Below are 15,094 nucleotides of genomic sequence, written 5' to 3'. Positions count from 1 at the left end.
TTGTCTCGATCAATTAACCATTGAAGTTAAAAAATCAGGCCCCGTAAAAATAATCGAAGCAAATCCAACATGGCGGATCAAGATGGGAAAAGAACATTCGAAAATGAAGAAAAACATTCTATTGACATCAATTCGAACGTTTCAGAAGAAAAAGAACAAAAATTCAAACAAGCCACTGTGAAACTGAAAGCAGAAGCCTTGAGAAGATTCAAACTGCAAGAGGAAGAAGAACAACAGGTGAGTTTGTGTAAATGGGTAAAATAGTGTGGTGTTTTAGTCAGATGAGGAATTCCCTTCTTTTTCTATTTGGTTGAGTTGCAGGAAGCTTTAAGCCCATTGTTGCAACTATAGACACTTGCTTTCAATAACAGTAAGCGCCCCCCCCCCCCCCGCCCCCGCCGTCAGCACCTTTTGAACTCTAACAACCCAATTCTTGATATGCGTAAGTCATTTTTCTAGCAGTGATAAAGACAACTCAGAGTCAAATGAGACAATTGAGAAAATAAGTGACAATTTGACGGACCAAAATCGACAGATATCCAAAACCTGTGCGCACTATGTAAAAGGAAAATGCAAGTACGGAATAAAGGGAAGAAACTGCAAGTTTGACCATCCAAAAGCATGTCGAAATTTCATGAAGCACGGAACCAGAGCCAGAGTTGGCTGTCAAAAAGGTAGAAACTGTCTCTTTTTTCACCCAAAAATGTGCTTTGATTCACTGAGGAAAGGAGAATGTTTCAATAAGATGTGTCAGCTAACACATGTAAAAGGAACAAAAAGAAATGCCGAAACCTACCCACAGAGAGAGAGAGAGAATATCAAAACAAATGGGATGTCAAAGAAAATCAGTACCAAAATGATTTTAAGGAACAACACTATCAGCATGACAACAGGGAGTATGGATCTCAAGAAACCCATCAAAGGAATAACCAGAATACAAACAAAGAAATGGATTTTTTAGCTATTTTTCAAAAATTCAAAAAAGACTTGATGCTGGAGATCGATCAGAAAATATCCACACTGATGGACAAACAAGTGAGGAAGGAAATACCACTACAATACCAGTATCCTCAACGAATGATGTCCCCTCAGAACACCAACTGGGGAATAAACCCGTCAATGATCAACCCGTCTCGCTAAATTCATTTTCAATTTTAAACGTTCAAGGACTTAAACCACAAACAGTTCAATCAACAGTACCATATATATCAAAGACAAGTTGATTGAGAATAACTTTTTATTTATGATTTTAACAGAAACTTGGCTCAAAGACCATAATGATGCTGAGTTACACATAGAAGGCTATGAAATATTTCGGTCCGACAGAAAAAGACCAAAGTCACGATTTGGAAGATGTAGTGGTGGTGTCGCTATATACATGAGAGAAGATATTTCATCACACTTCAAACAGACCGTTACACACTCAAATGGCGTTATCGAAGTCATCTGTCTGAGTTCGACTACATTGGATATCCAAATATGGGGAATATACCGACAGCCAGACGACTCATCAAACGGAAATCCATCTAAGAATGAACAATTCAAACCAGTTATAGAGTTAATTAAATCAGAACTAGACAAAACTGAAGGAAAAACACCAGACATCTTCACAGCAGGTGATTTTAACCTGCCACACGCAAATTGGGACAGCAAGTGCTCAAACCCTGGGGCATATACAGAGGAACAAAGAATGACTAGTGAAATATTCACTCTTATGAATGACCATAATCTGATTCAACACATTAGAGGAGCCACACACAAAGCAGGAAATACACTGGATTTAATGCTCACAAATAACCCTCTACTAATACACAGCTATGAATCAGCCCCATCACCAGATTACATATCCCATCACTCAATGATCAATGTTAAAATTCACTTTGATTTACACTCAAGTTTCCAAAAGGAGGATCCCTTTGTTGTGCGTAATGTATTTGATGAGTACAATTTTCATTCAAAAACAATAAACTGGGTATCAATCAAGGAAAAAATGAAGGATAAATTGTGGACAGACCTTCATGATCAACCGCAGCTGACCAATTGTCAACAATCACGATGGGATCATAGACATAATAAGGAAAATGTACCAAAACGAAACCAAACACTAAAAATTTCAGAAGATACCACGCGAGCAAAGATTTTATTCAGAAAAAGAAAAAACATTTTTAGAAAATTTTTCCAACCCCAATGAAAAATGCAAAATCCAAACAAAATTAATAGAATTGAAACTAACTAAAGCTTCCTACGAATAGAGAAGAAAAGCCAGGAAAGGAAAGGCAACAGACTCATAAAAAACCATCCTAAATTTTTTTATGCATATCAAAAAAGCATAGAAATCAAAATCAAAGTTGGACCACTGCGGACAAAAATAATTCTTTGATATGATGCTGCCGTATTCTTCAAGACCAATAACACAGTGTACATCGGAAAATGACGTCACTACCAAACAATATGTCCACCGTGTAAAACAAGACTTTGCGAAAAAGATTTCATTGAAGCAACAATTGTCACCAACTTGCTCCGGTCCTGATGGATTTCCTGCGATTTGCTGAAAAATGCCGAGAACTGCTAAAATTGGAGAAAGAAACTCAACCATTATTCAGGAGAGATTCACAAAAAAAAAAAAAAAAAAAAAATATATCAAAAAATCAAAAAAAGGAGAGCCATCTAATACAGGCCAGTATCACTTACGTCCATCTCCCAGGTGTTTGAAAAAATAGTTCGAAAGAAGATAGTCGAATTTATCAACAACAATGACTTGTTCAACCCAACACAGCATGGTTTCCGGGAAGGGCGATCATGCCTTAGTCAATTACTCAGCCACTATGACAGTATCCTATCAAAACTAGAAGAAGGATTGGATGTAGATGTTGTATATCTCAATTTTTCAAAAGCATTTGATAAAGTCGACCACAGGATACTGCTATCAAAACTGAAATCTATTGAATAACAAAACAAACTACTTAATGGATTAAGTCATTTCTTCAAGACAGAAACCAAGTAGTATTTGTAGACGGTCACAAGTCGTACCAGGCAAAAATTCAATCAGGAGTACCTCAAGGATTGGTTCTTGGGCCATTATTCTTTATCATCATGATATCAGACATTGATGAAGGGACAACCAAAGCAGAACTTGCAAGTTTTGCTGATGACACACGAGTAAATAAAGGAATCCAAAACATCATTGACCAGTTTCACCTACAAAACGACCTTAACAATGTTTATCAATGGTCGACCATAAACAAAATGATGTTAAATGGAAAGAAGTTCGAGCATCTCCATTATGGAAACGGACCAGCCACCAGTTATTTCACAGGTGAAGGAAAGATAATCCAAACCAAATCTTCAACAAGGGATCTTGGTGTTACAATGTCAGACGATGCGAAATTCAACCAACATATTCTAACCATTGTAGAAAAAGTACAGATACTCATTGGTTGGATTCTGAGAACCTTCGCTCAAGAGAACATGATGTCATGCTCACTCTTTGGAAGTCTTTAGTCATACCACACATCGACAACTGTTCTCAACTATGGTCACCCAATATAGTTAATCTGATCCAGCAGATCGAAGATCTCCAAAAATCATTCACAAGGAGGATTAAAAACCTACACAACCAAAACTATTGGGAAAGACTACAAACATTAAAACTGTTTTCACTGCAGAGAAGGCGTGAAAGATATATTATCATATACACTTGGTGTATTATTGAGAACGCTTGTCCCAAATCCTGGGACAATCACGTTCTATGCCAATCCCAGACAAGGAAGAAAATGTCACATACCACTAGTGAAAAGGGGGCCCTGGCAAAAAGTCATATACTCAAGTTTTAAAGTCCAAGGACCAAGGCTTTTCAACTCGCTGCCAAAACGTCTGAGGGATCTCACTGGGTGCAAGAAATTGAAATTCAAAACTGAGCTGGATAAATATCTTTTTACAGTTCCCGACGAGCCACTCGTGACTGGCTACACTATGATGAGACGAGCTGAAACAAACAGCATCATCAATATGAAAATTTACATCGGTCCTCACAGGATGGATGCGTAAAGATATTACGAAACAAGCTCAAGGTAACTCAAGGTAGGTAAGGTAGCAGAAACACCCTAAAAAAGCCGGGATTTGACCTCTCTCTCTATTACTAAAAATAGAAACACGGAAGGTAAAAACTGCCTTTTTGGAAGCTTCCGTTAAAAAAATGTGACGTCATCAGTGACTTACGCATATCAAGAATTCCTCCTCTCACAAGGCATGATGGAATGACCCAGGCAAAGGTTCATACAGGTTCATTCACTTTGCAAGCAGTCTAAGCTTAAACTCCTTATTAGAAACTAGGCTAGTCTTGGGCCGAGATCACAAATAACTTGTGTTCGCGTCCTCGAACCTACTTTATAATTTTAGTTAAATTTCTGACACTTTCAAGTCAGAAAGTCGGAAAAACGTCGAATTTTTATGCGACCATCTGAGTTATGAAAAAATGTACGGCAGCCGAAAATGCGCGTATGAGTAGCTCTCCTCCATTTGAAAATTTTCTCATAATGTAAAAACAGTGAATAACATAACGTAGAGGAGAGAAAAAGAGAGAAAGAAAGAAAGAAACCGATGGCATTACAGTTAATCGCATGTAGGTTTTCAAATTTCTGACAGGTTGAATATAGTCCAACTCATGGTCGGACCTGAAAATGACGCGAACACACAAAGTAATTTGTGATCTCAGCCTTACCTCTTTTATCTTTCCCTTTACAACAACATACAAAATACAATACTAACAAGTTGACACACAACACATTGACAAGTAATCTTTGTGAGAGAAGTTTAAATCGAAATCTGCAACAAAACGAAAGTGGTCTCTTTTACTGATTGCTTCCTCATCTTCAATTTACTGAAATTTGATGCAAAGTTAGATTGTCAACAAAGTAAGTGCTGTAAAATCATTGAATAAAGGAAGAACTTTTTGAATCTTAAATATTTTCATTTTGAAGAATTGGTGCGAAAAAGTGAAACAATTGGTTCAATTGAAATAGGGGATTTGGAAAACTTTTTTTTTCTTTTTCCCACAAACCCCCTGTAACTATGGGCTACCACCTTGTTGCTAAGATGTTAGCTTGAAATTAAAAGTGAAACCACTGAAAATGAAAGTAAAATCCCGTAATCTGGATATAGGAGTTTAAACTACCAAGTGGTCTTTTTCTATTTCTTTGTTACAATGAATTACAATTATTGACATATTTATGATGGATGTCAGTCTCTTGAATAACTTTTTTTTATTTCAAAATAATAACATCATCTTATGGGGGGTTTGTAGGGGCTCAAAATATCGTTTTCCCATCAAATTTTTTGCAATGTCATGTTGAATAATTAAAAACTCCAGCATCACAACCATACAATTTTCTCGTAATTAGCAAAACAGATGCACATGTATTATTTTGATACTCTCCACCGTTTGGTCTCTAAGAGGTAAACAAACTCGTTTTTGCCTGCGTGTCTTTAGGGAAAGTTGGTTTTTTGTGCTTTTCTTAAGCTCTGTCGATCAAAATCCCCTCAAATTTTAGTATGTTTTTTCTTTTCATGACATTATACCACTCTGAAAATTTTTTGCTGAAAAAAGATTGCTATAAAAAGTTAGAAGCTGAAAACCCACTTTCCCTAACCTTTCACAGGTAAAAACGCGTTTGTTTACCTCCTAAACAATTTTATATTATAATATCTCTAAAGTAGCAATTGACATGGAACAAAGTTTTTTTTGCAGTGATAGTATTCTGGAAATACTGCAGGAAAATCAAAATCATTTGGGCTTCCGGATTGGGGCATATCCATCATTTTGGAATTGAAATCCCTGCTAATTTGCAATATTTAAGCAAAAATCCCATTTTTGACTGGAAAAATTTTTACAATGGCAATAGACACAAACCTAAAATCTTTTTGCAGTGATAGTCTTCTGGAAGTCCTCCAGGGAAAAAAATTATCAGGTATACTGTCATGGTGAAGAAACTAAAGAATAATCTAGAATCTAGAAAGAAGCTACAAAAATATGAATGTGTGTAAATTATTAAAGACTTTGATTTCAAAAGAACATTTTCGTTTTACAAAAAAGAACACTCGCCCACCGGACTCCGAAGGAGCCGGTCGACGGTGTCAAAATGATTTATTGGCCACCGAGCGGTACGGCCCAGGAAGAGAAATTATGTATTAGATTTATTGGCATTGCTGAGTTAAACCCAGAGAAGGAAAAGACTGCGGAGTTGGGGATCTCCGCAGAGTGAAATAAAACCCAAGTCGTAATAATCTGCAGTGAACGGCGCATCCGGACGCGGATATCTTATGAACTTTTTGTATATATTTATTTGTATTTTATTGTTGGTGTTTTAATATTGAGTACTTATAACGAACTAAATTCGTGTCCACTCCGTTGAGCCTTGACCCAGGAACTACAAAGGGTACCAACCCGTCTCCTTACCTTCCAGCGGTAAGTCAGGCCGATATCCGGGAAAAACTTTTAAATATAAATTTTGTTGTCATTAGCTCAGGTATGATCAGCCTTGAGCAACACGACAATACTGTAAGATGCTTCTGCGCCTTCCATTTTTAAACCCCTCAAAATTATAATGTTTCAAGCAAAAATCCCATTTTTTTGACTACACAAGTCTTAAAAATAGAAATATGGAATCAAAATGTTGGCTAGCAAAAGTTCTCTAGAGCAGGGGTTTTTAAATTCTGAAAAAACGATTCATATAAGGTTCCAATCCTTATCAAAACATGTGTTACATTTTAAAATCTATCAATGGTTTTATGAGCAGTGACCCCTAAAATCTCGGGTTCTTGTGTTTCATAGCAAGTTTTTCTAATTTTTTCAAGGCAAGGATATTATCTTTCAATATGCTTGTTAGAAATGTAATGACTTTTTATTCAGATTCTATTATCTTAAATATTCCCTCGAGTACACGTAAAATCAATTCTGATAAGTCAGAATAGTTGTCTCTCCATCCATCTATTTTTATTACCTTCATGGCTTAATAAGTATAAAATTACATGCTTATCGCTTAGTCCTTTTGTAAGACTATCTTACCCAAGGTTTGTCTTAGGAATTGTTAGTTTTTTTGCCCATTTAACCATGTATTCACCTTATACTCAATTCTGAACCTTCAAATTTTAGTTTTTTCATTTCCGAAACCTGTTGGACAGTTTTTCCTCTTTTTATATGCATACATATTTTATGTTATTGAAAAAAATGGAATTCTGACTGAAAATCCCTCATCTTGATCATTTGACCTGCAATACCCAAACTAATGTATTTATCCCATATTTTCAAAAAATATTTTAAATCAATTTTAACTACAAGTCATGGATATAGTTGAGTAAAATAGAGGCAAATTGATAGGTTTACACTAAAAAGTCTTAAACAATGGAGCTACTAATCGACTCTATTAAAAGAGTTTCAATTTAAAAGATTATTCAACGAATGGGGGCACCTAACCCAAAGGAAATTTCTAAATGGGTCTGTATTATTTAGGAGTATTATAACTAAAATAGGACTGAAACTATGAAAACATATACTTGGTATGCTGAGAGCCTTCACCCTTCAATAATTCTTCATTAGTTTTAAAACTTCTTTGCTAATGTTCTTTTTTGCTCTTATTTTTTTAGAATACTGACTCAACTAGCAAAACTCAAATCAAATCAAAAGATCTTGATGAAGAAGGATTCCCAGACCAACAGTTTCAACATTTGGAATCAAAGCCATCAACAGAAGACCTTAAAGAGGAACAAAATGATCAGTTTTCTTTGAATACTGAAAATCAAAATATTCTATTACCTGACCAAACTGAATCGAATTCCCCAAACCATTTTGATAGCAAGGTTGAAGGAAATCAAAGTTTGTTGGAAGAAGCTGTTCCTGCATTTGAGACATCTTCAGCGAAGACAAACGAGGATGAACTGAATAGTACATTTATTGAAGAAAGGTCTGATGATAAAGACCAAGTACTATTAAAAACTTCTGAAAAGGAAGATTCTGAAAAGGAAGAGGAATCAGCAGAAGAAGGGAGCTTTTCTAAAGAAACAGTTGAAACAGTAAAACCACAATCACCTGTTTCTCTTTCAAACCACTCTGCAAGTGAAAACCAAATATCTTCTGCTATAAAAGAAGAAAATTGTGTTGATGTTCCAAAAACTGAAAGAAGTTTATCGAAAGATTCTGAAACTGATCATCCTGTTCTTGAGGAAAATAGATCTCTTGGAAACAGAGAGAAGGAAGAGAGCTCATCTTTGAATCATCAAGACTCGGAAAACCAGCATCATCAAACTGATGAGAAATCTTTAAACAATTCTGAAGAAAATGAATTAAATGATATAAATTTCAACATCAAAAACACAGAAAAAACTTCTGATCTTGAAAAGGAAGGTGAAGGAGTTCAAACCATTTCAGAGGATACTTCTCCATCTATCAATACAACACCAGTTTCGGATTCAAAGGTTACCCCGTCACAGTTAGCTTTATCAGAACAAACTATGTCTGATAGCAAAGACGAAATACCTCCAGCTGAAAACACTGATGACAAAAATTTGTCAGAGAACCAGACTCAAGAATCTGGCTCTAATGATGTTGCGTCTTCAAAGGAGATAATTAATCCTGAACAACCGAATGAAGAAAATACAAGCAATGTCGATGATAATGTGAATCAAGAAGAAACATCTCTCAGCTCGAGTCAAAATCAAGCGACTGAAGATAGTCCAGAAGAAACTGAACGGCAAAGTAACGATAATACTGATGGTGAAAATAAAGATGACACAAAACCAGAAACTGAACAATGCAGCCAGGAACAGCCTGTACTTGAAGACTCTGCTGTAGAAGAAGTGCCAAAACAGGATGAAGAAATGAATGAATCTAATAGCAACGATACCGAATCTGAAACAGTTTCAAATACAAACCAGGAAAATGCTACTGATCATACTTCTGTTCAAAATGTTGCTGATGGTGATCAAACAGCTAATGGCGATCGATCGGCTGATGGTGATCAAGGGTCTGTTGGAGAGAATTTAGCATCAGAGGCTGGAGATCAAGCTGAGAACAGCAAAGAGCAAACAAGTTCTGAACAACAAGAATCTACAGGTTCTCCTATTGATTCAAGAAGACCAACAGAAGATTCAATTGACCAAAATAATGAACCACAACAATTAGTTGAACAAAAAGGTTAGTAGTTCTTTAAAACATGTTTATTATTAGGGGGGGGGGGTACTTGGGCAAAGTGGGTGTCAGGTATGTGCCTTTTTTAAACCTTCGAAAGTCTCTGAAAGGGTCCCAAAATTACGAAATGTCAAAAATTAACTCCTTCAAAGGGTTATAAAATCTGAAAATTTTGGAGAAAAAAAAATTAAAAAATTGGAAAAATATTCTCTGAAAGATTGCAAAAACATCCAGTGTCTTGATTTTCGAACTTTGGCTCTGACATACCTGTCACCTTGCAAACCTAGTAACCTCCCTGGTTATTATCCTTACATACTTTGTCTTTTTTAAGATATTTTATAGGGCAATAAAAGCTCTTCTTTAAAACAATGACAGTGAATCACTGTTTTAAAGGAGTGTCTTTATTGCTCTCGATGAACGTTCAGGTCACAAAAGACCTTTATTTATCATCATGATACTGGGACGTACTTAACCATTTCTTATTTGATATTTAAGCATCGTCCAGTCAGACATCAATTGTGAGCAAGAAGAGTTCAACACAAATTGAAGATTATGAATTAAATGACCATTTGTCAAAAGCTACCACTACTCCTGATATTCCACCAGATTTTCTCACATTGTTGTATCTTTTTCATTAAAATTATGCTTGTCTGTTGTTGTCCTTTTGTTGTGCTAAGCTACTAAAACAGTATAATGCGTTATTTTCTGTATTCAAGCTTTTTTTTTAACCTGGGGGAAGCTATTACCTTTTTAAAATGTTTCTTTAATGTAGAATCAACACCTAAAATCTGTTCTAAAATTTGTGGGGAAGTTGCTGGCAATGAGTGGAATCTGTAAAACTGACATCTTGACAGGAAATGCTCGTAATTAAGTATGTTCTTTAACTATTACACATTAACTAACCAGTCACTCATTTGGTTACGAATGTACCAAGCGATGGAATCTACACATGTTGTCGCCTGATCATATCATTTTCTCTGCTGGAAACACCTTCCAGATCTTGAATTTGAAAACATCTGAACAGATCAACATGAGAAGTACAAGCGGGGGTGGTGTTGGAGCTATTGCTGTAAGTTTTCCTTGTCCTTGATTAAGTTGAGAAACATTTGATAAACAGATGTCAGTAAAAAGAAAATGACTATTTTTCGGCAGTTTGTCGCACATTGAATAATCACTTTTGCCCGTGTAAATAGTATAGATGAGCCCCCCCCCCTAGCGGACCTTCAATTCACGCAATCACGCAAAAGAATTTCCCAAATTAACGCATTCACGCAATGTTTTTTCGCAATTCATGCAATTTTTGTTCACGCAAAGCTTTCCAATTCACGCATTCACGCTGGTGAAAAAGGCCATTCTAGCAAACCGCTGGGAGGGCCATAGATATTTTTGCCAATGAACAATGAACTATTTGTAGTACTCTCTATCCTTTCTAGTTATGATGGAATTTCATACATGAAAGTGGACATCTTGTCACCTTTTATTAAAATTTGACATCTCTTATTTCATTTCAGGTTCATCCAAGCCGTCAATACTTTGCTGTATCAGAGAAAGGTGTTAATCCGAATATCGTTATTTATCAATATCCATCCTTGAAACTTCATCGAATCTTGAGAGGTGGTACAGAGGCTGCTTACTCCAACCTTGACTTTTCACCAAGTGGTGCCAAACTAGCCTCTGTGGGAAGTTATCCTGATTTCATGATGACCATCTGGGATTGGAATAAGGTTTGTTGAGAAATGAAATATGTTTTAAAAACATATACCTTCTGCCTTTCTGGTATATAATATGAATTCTAACAACTTTTCATATAGTCTAAATTTTGTGTGCTTGATTGGGCCATTCCAGTTTTTATTCGTTACCCCCCAATGGACGACATGGAATTTCCGTAGCAAATTGCTTTCAAGAAAGTCCGGAATTTCCGTAACAAATTTACAAAATACCTATCAAAACAGTGAAATTCCGTTACTGTAACCTAAAAAAATCATGGAATTCCAATACTTTAATGCAAAATTAAGTAAAATTCATGGAATTCCGATACTTTTTCTTTAAAGTTTGCCTGGAATTCCATGCCAAAATTTATTTCAAAAATTGATGTCATCCATTAGGGGGTAATTTTTTTTTTCTGGAATGGCCCATTAGCATTTCTTGACATTTCTTAACATTTAATTTATTTCAGAGAAAAACCAAGCTCGTTTTGGCTTTTTATAAATATTATAAGCAAAATCTTGTCTTTTTTAGGAACAAATTGTTCTCCGTTCAAAAGCCTTTTCACAAGATGTTTACAAAGTAGCTTTTTCACCAGAAGATGAGGGTCATTTATGCTCCAGTGGAACTGGTCACATCAAGTAAGTTTTTAATGTGTTCATTGTACAAAGTTTATGTAGAATCGTTGGCGTATTGATAATTCTTGAAAGTTTAGCTTCTGAAGTCCAAATTTGAGATAAATTTGACTAATCTAAATGCCCGGAAAATCCATCTTATACTTTAGGCGTACAAACTATTGCGAGCAAAAACTTTCGCGGGATGAAAAAAATCGCGAAATTTACATTTAAATTCGCGAATTTGACGAATTTTTTTTTGCGAGCATAAACTTCGCAAATCAAGGCATAAAAATGAAAATATTCACACAAAAAAAATAGCTTATAGAGACAGATAATTCAAGAATTCGATTAAAACTTTTGTCTTTTGAGTCACGAGGCTTTAACAGGCTAAAAAGTGTCATTAAACCTTACAAGCTTTACAGTTTGTCAAGAATTTTCGCGAGCATAAACTTTCGCGAATGGCCCTTCCTAGAATTTTTAAAGACATTTATTTTCGCTAAAAAGGGCTAAAATTCGCGAAAATCGCGAAGGTACTGCTCGCGAAAGTTTGTACGCCAATAAAGTAATTGTAGAAACGTATTTTTAACCCTTGTGTTTTAAAGGTTTTGGACCATGGCAAATACTTTCACTGGGTTGAAATTACAAGGCGATTTGGGTAGATTTGGCACTACAGAACTCAGCGACATTTCAGGTAATTTATTCTATATCAAATAAAAATGTGAAAACAAGAAATAGTTTTTCCTGGAATTTCGACTTGGATCTGAGGTCACATGAAAAAGACAGAATATCATAAAGGCTTTGGAACACGAGAAGTTTTTTTCGCGTTGGTGCAAAGCAACAAGCTCCATCCCACCAAACTGAAACGCTTTCTTGTGTCTCCGCCCCATTTTTCTTTCTACCAATAAAAGTAAAATCTGACTTTTTCGAATCAATTTTGCTCCATTGTCCCAGGAACAAAATCTTTTAGGTATTTCCCTCACTTTTTGTCCCATGAAACAAAAAATGAAACCATGCGACGCGCACTTTTTTTCTTGTGTTTTAGTGTTGCATTGCACCAACGCGAAAAAAACTTCTCGTGTCCCCAAGCCTTAAAATTCACACTTTATACTTTATAATTTCCTCAGGATTCGTTGAACTTCCTGATGGCAAAGTGTTATCAGGTTCGGAATGGGGGAATATGTTGTTATGGGATGGTGGTCTCATCAAAGCAGAGTTGACTCGAAAGAAGAAAAAGACGTGCCATCAAGGGAATATTGAGCAGTTCTTCTTGGACGAAGGAGAGTTGATTACTATTGGTGCTGATGGGTATGTCAAGGTTAGTGGATGTTGTTATGTCCATGGTTATCCGGGTTTTGATTTTTATTTTACCTCAGAAAGTTGAAAATAAATGTATTGGCTGCGTTCCAGTGATCGAATATGAAAAGGATTCGAAATACATGGAGAGAAATTTACTTCACACTCCAGCTGTGTGGACCAATATTTTTAGTTCGAATTACAGAAAGATTCGATATATAGAATTTCGAATTACAGAGAGTTGACTGTATTTAATCTTAAGGCTATTAAAGTGTCGTTCTTCATGTTCTAGCTAACGAAAAAGATTTCTTACCGTCATGCAAATTTGTCTCATGTTATAGGTTTGGGATTTTGAAAGTATTGACAATGCAGATTCGCTAGACGAAAGTAAATTATTTGAAATTGAACCAATGTCTGAGTTAAAAGTAAGTTTGAGCTGATGCTAGAATTATGATGAATGTTTACATCTTCCCAATATAAGAATGGTTCCCACTTCTTCCGAAATGGAAAATCTTCTTTTGAAAATAGAAATACTACCAGACACTAGTTGTTTTAGCATGCTAAACGCAGATACCATAATAGTAATTCAAAGCAGTGCATTCTGTTAATTTTCGAAATACCCATAGTGCTCGAGAGCCAAGAACGGGATGAGTTTCATCACGCTCTACCACTACCACAACGCCGAGTTAACTGATTATAAGTGATGAATACGAACTCCTTTACATTTACATTTAGGTTGGTGCTGATGTCAAGTTGTTGTCAATGGTCAAATCTCTTGATGAAGAAGAATCCAACAACTGGTTTGCTCAGGTCCGTCTTTATTCTTAACCTTTAATTTTTTTGGACCTACCTCCGGGTACCCCGGTGGAGGTCCTTTAAATTAACCCATGTCCGTTCGTTCGTTCGTTCGTTCGTCCGTTCGTTCGTCTGTTGCCAGCTTTTCTCGGGATTGGCTCATTAGTTTTTTCTGATTTTTTGCACAATGATGCAAAATGGCGATGCCCAAAATGTGACGGAGCCCGATTTTCGGAAAAAAAATTTTTCCGCCCAAAAATGCCGGAAATATCCCGGAAAAACTGGTTTTTTGGCACTTTCTCGAGATTTTATCATTAGTTTTCTCTGATTTTTTGCTCAAAGATGCGTATTAACAATGCACAAAACATGGCTGAGTCCGATTTTTGAGAAAAAATTTTTTCCGGCCGAAAATGCCGGAAATATGCCGGAAATCGCCGTTTTTCTGGATTTTCATTGGACTTTTTCCTTATAACTGGTTGTTTTTTCATTCAAAAACATTATTAATAGCAATGCCCACCATCAAGCATGTTTCAATTTTCAATAAAATTGATTTTTGAAGCCGGAACTATTTAAAAATTGCCGGAACAACCTATTTTCGCCGGAAAGACAGTATTTCTTGAATTTCTCGAGCTGTACTTTATATTTTTTTATGAAATTTTGCACACTGATGCAAAATGACAATACCTAAAATGTGACGGGGCCTGATTTTCGAAAAACATTTTTTTCCGGCCGAAAATGCCGGAAATATGCCGGAAAAACCGGGTTTTTTGACATTTTCTCGAATTTTCATCCTTATTTTTCTCTGATTTTTTGCAGAATGATGTGTATTCGCAATGCTCAAAACATGACCGAGTTCGATTTTTGAGAAAATGTTTTTTCCGGCCAAAAAAGCCGGAAATTTTCGTTTTTGCAGATTTTCATTGGATTTTTTCGTTTCATGTCTTTGTTTTTTTCAAACAAAAACATCATTTATAAGAATGTCTACGATTAAGCATGGTTCAATTTTCAATGAAACTGATTTTGGTACAGGAACTTTCTAAAAATCGCTAGAACAGCCGAGAATCGCCGGATTCCATGAATTTCTCGAGTTGTTCTCGTATGATTCTGCATTTTCATACTATTGTTCTCATTTTTCAATTGTCTTATTACATCAATCTTCAGGTAGGTCCATTCAGCATGTAGCTTGTTTTGCATTAGAAAGGTAAAAATTGCGCTCTATCAGGGGGGGGGGGGGTCATACAGTTACTACAAGACATCATGAGTAGTGTCTTTTTGATGCTAACAATCTCATACCACCACCCTTTACAGTTACTACCTCTAGGTAGTAACTGTTTTCCTTAAAAAGTTTAACGGTACCACCCCTTATTAACAGTTACTACCTAAGGTAGTAACTGTTTTCTTGACAAAAAAATGAATAACCACCCCAAAATTTCCCCATTTTAAAGTTACTATCGGGAGTCTGGCAGAATAGTAGTGCAGGGGCTTATGTATTCTCGTGTGCACA

At 35.9% G+C, this 15,094-nt stretch overlaps 1 protein-coding gene across 1 annotated transcript in view; it reads left to right on the top strand.

The window, feature by feature from the left end:
• The first annotated feature begins 41 nt into the window (after positions 1–41).
• The window catches only part of LOC136811678 (cilia- and flagella-associated protein 44-like), a 59,884-nt gene continuing 44,831 nt past the window's right edge, over positions 42–15,094 (top strand). The window contains exons 1-10 of the mRNA XM_067068306.1: positions 42–237; positions 7,642–9,187; positions 9,677–9,803; positions 10,088–10,250; positions 10,693–10,905; positions 11,420–11,526; positions 12,105–12,193; positions 12,627–12,817; positions 13,137–13,220; positions 13,531–13,605. Of these exons, the coding sequence (XP_066924407.1) occupies positions 70–237; positions 7,642–9,187; positions 9,677–9,803; positions 10,088–10,250; positions 10,693–10,905; positions 11,420–11,526; positions 12,105–12,193; positions 12,627–12,817; positions 13,137–13,220; positions 13,531–13,605 (2,763 nt within the window). The 5' untranslated portion in view covers positions 42–69. The remainder of the gene's footprint in view (positions 238–7,641; positions 9,188–9,676; positions 9,804–10,087; positions 10,251–10,692; positions 10,906–11,419; positions 11,527–12,104; positions 12,194–12,626; positions 12,818–13,136; positions 13,221–13,530; positions 13,606–15,094) is intronic.

Source organism: Clytia hemisphaerica, unplaced genomic scaffold (genome assembly GCF_902728285.1).
Source record: "Clytia hemisphaerica strain Z4C2 unplaced genomic scaffold, Clytia hemisphaerica genome assembly, whole genome shotgun sequence".
In the NCBI taxonomy this organism is placed as follows: domain Eukaryota; kingdom Metazoa; phylum Cnidaria; class Hydrozoa; order Leptothecata; family Clytiidae; genus Clytia; species Clytia hemisphaerica.
The sequence above is the reverse complement of the archived record's forward strand: the minus strand, read 5'-3'. Positions and strand labels throughout refer to the sequence as shown.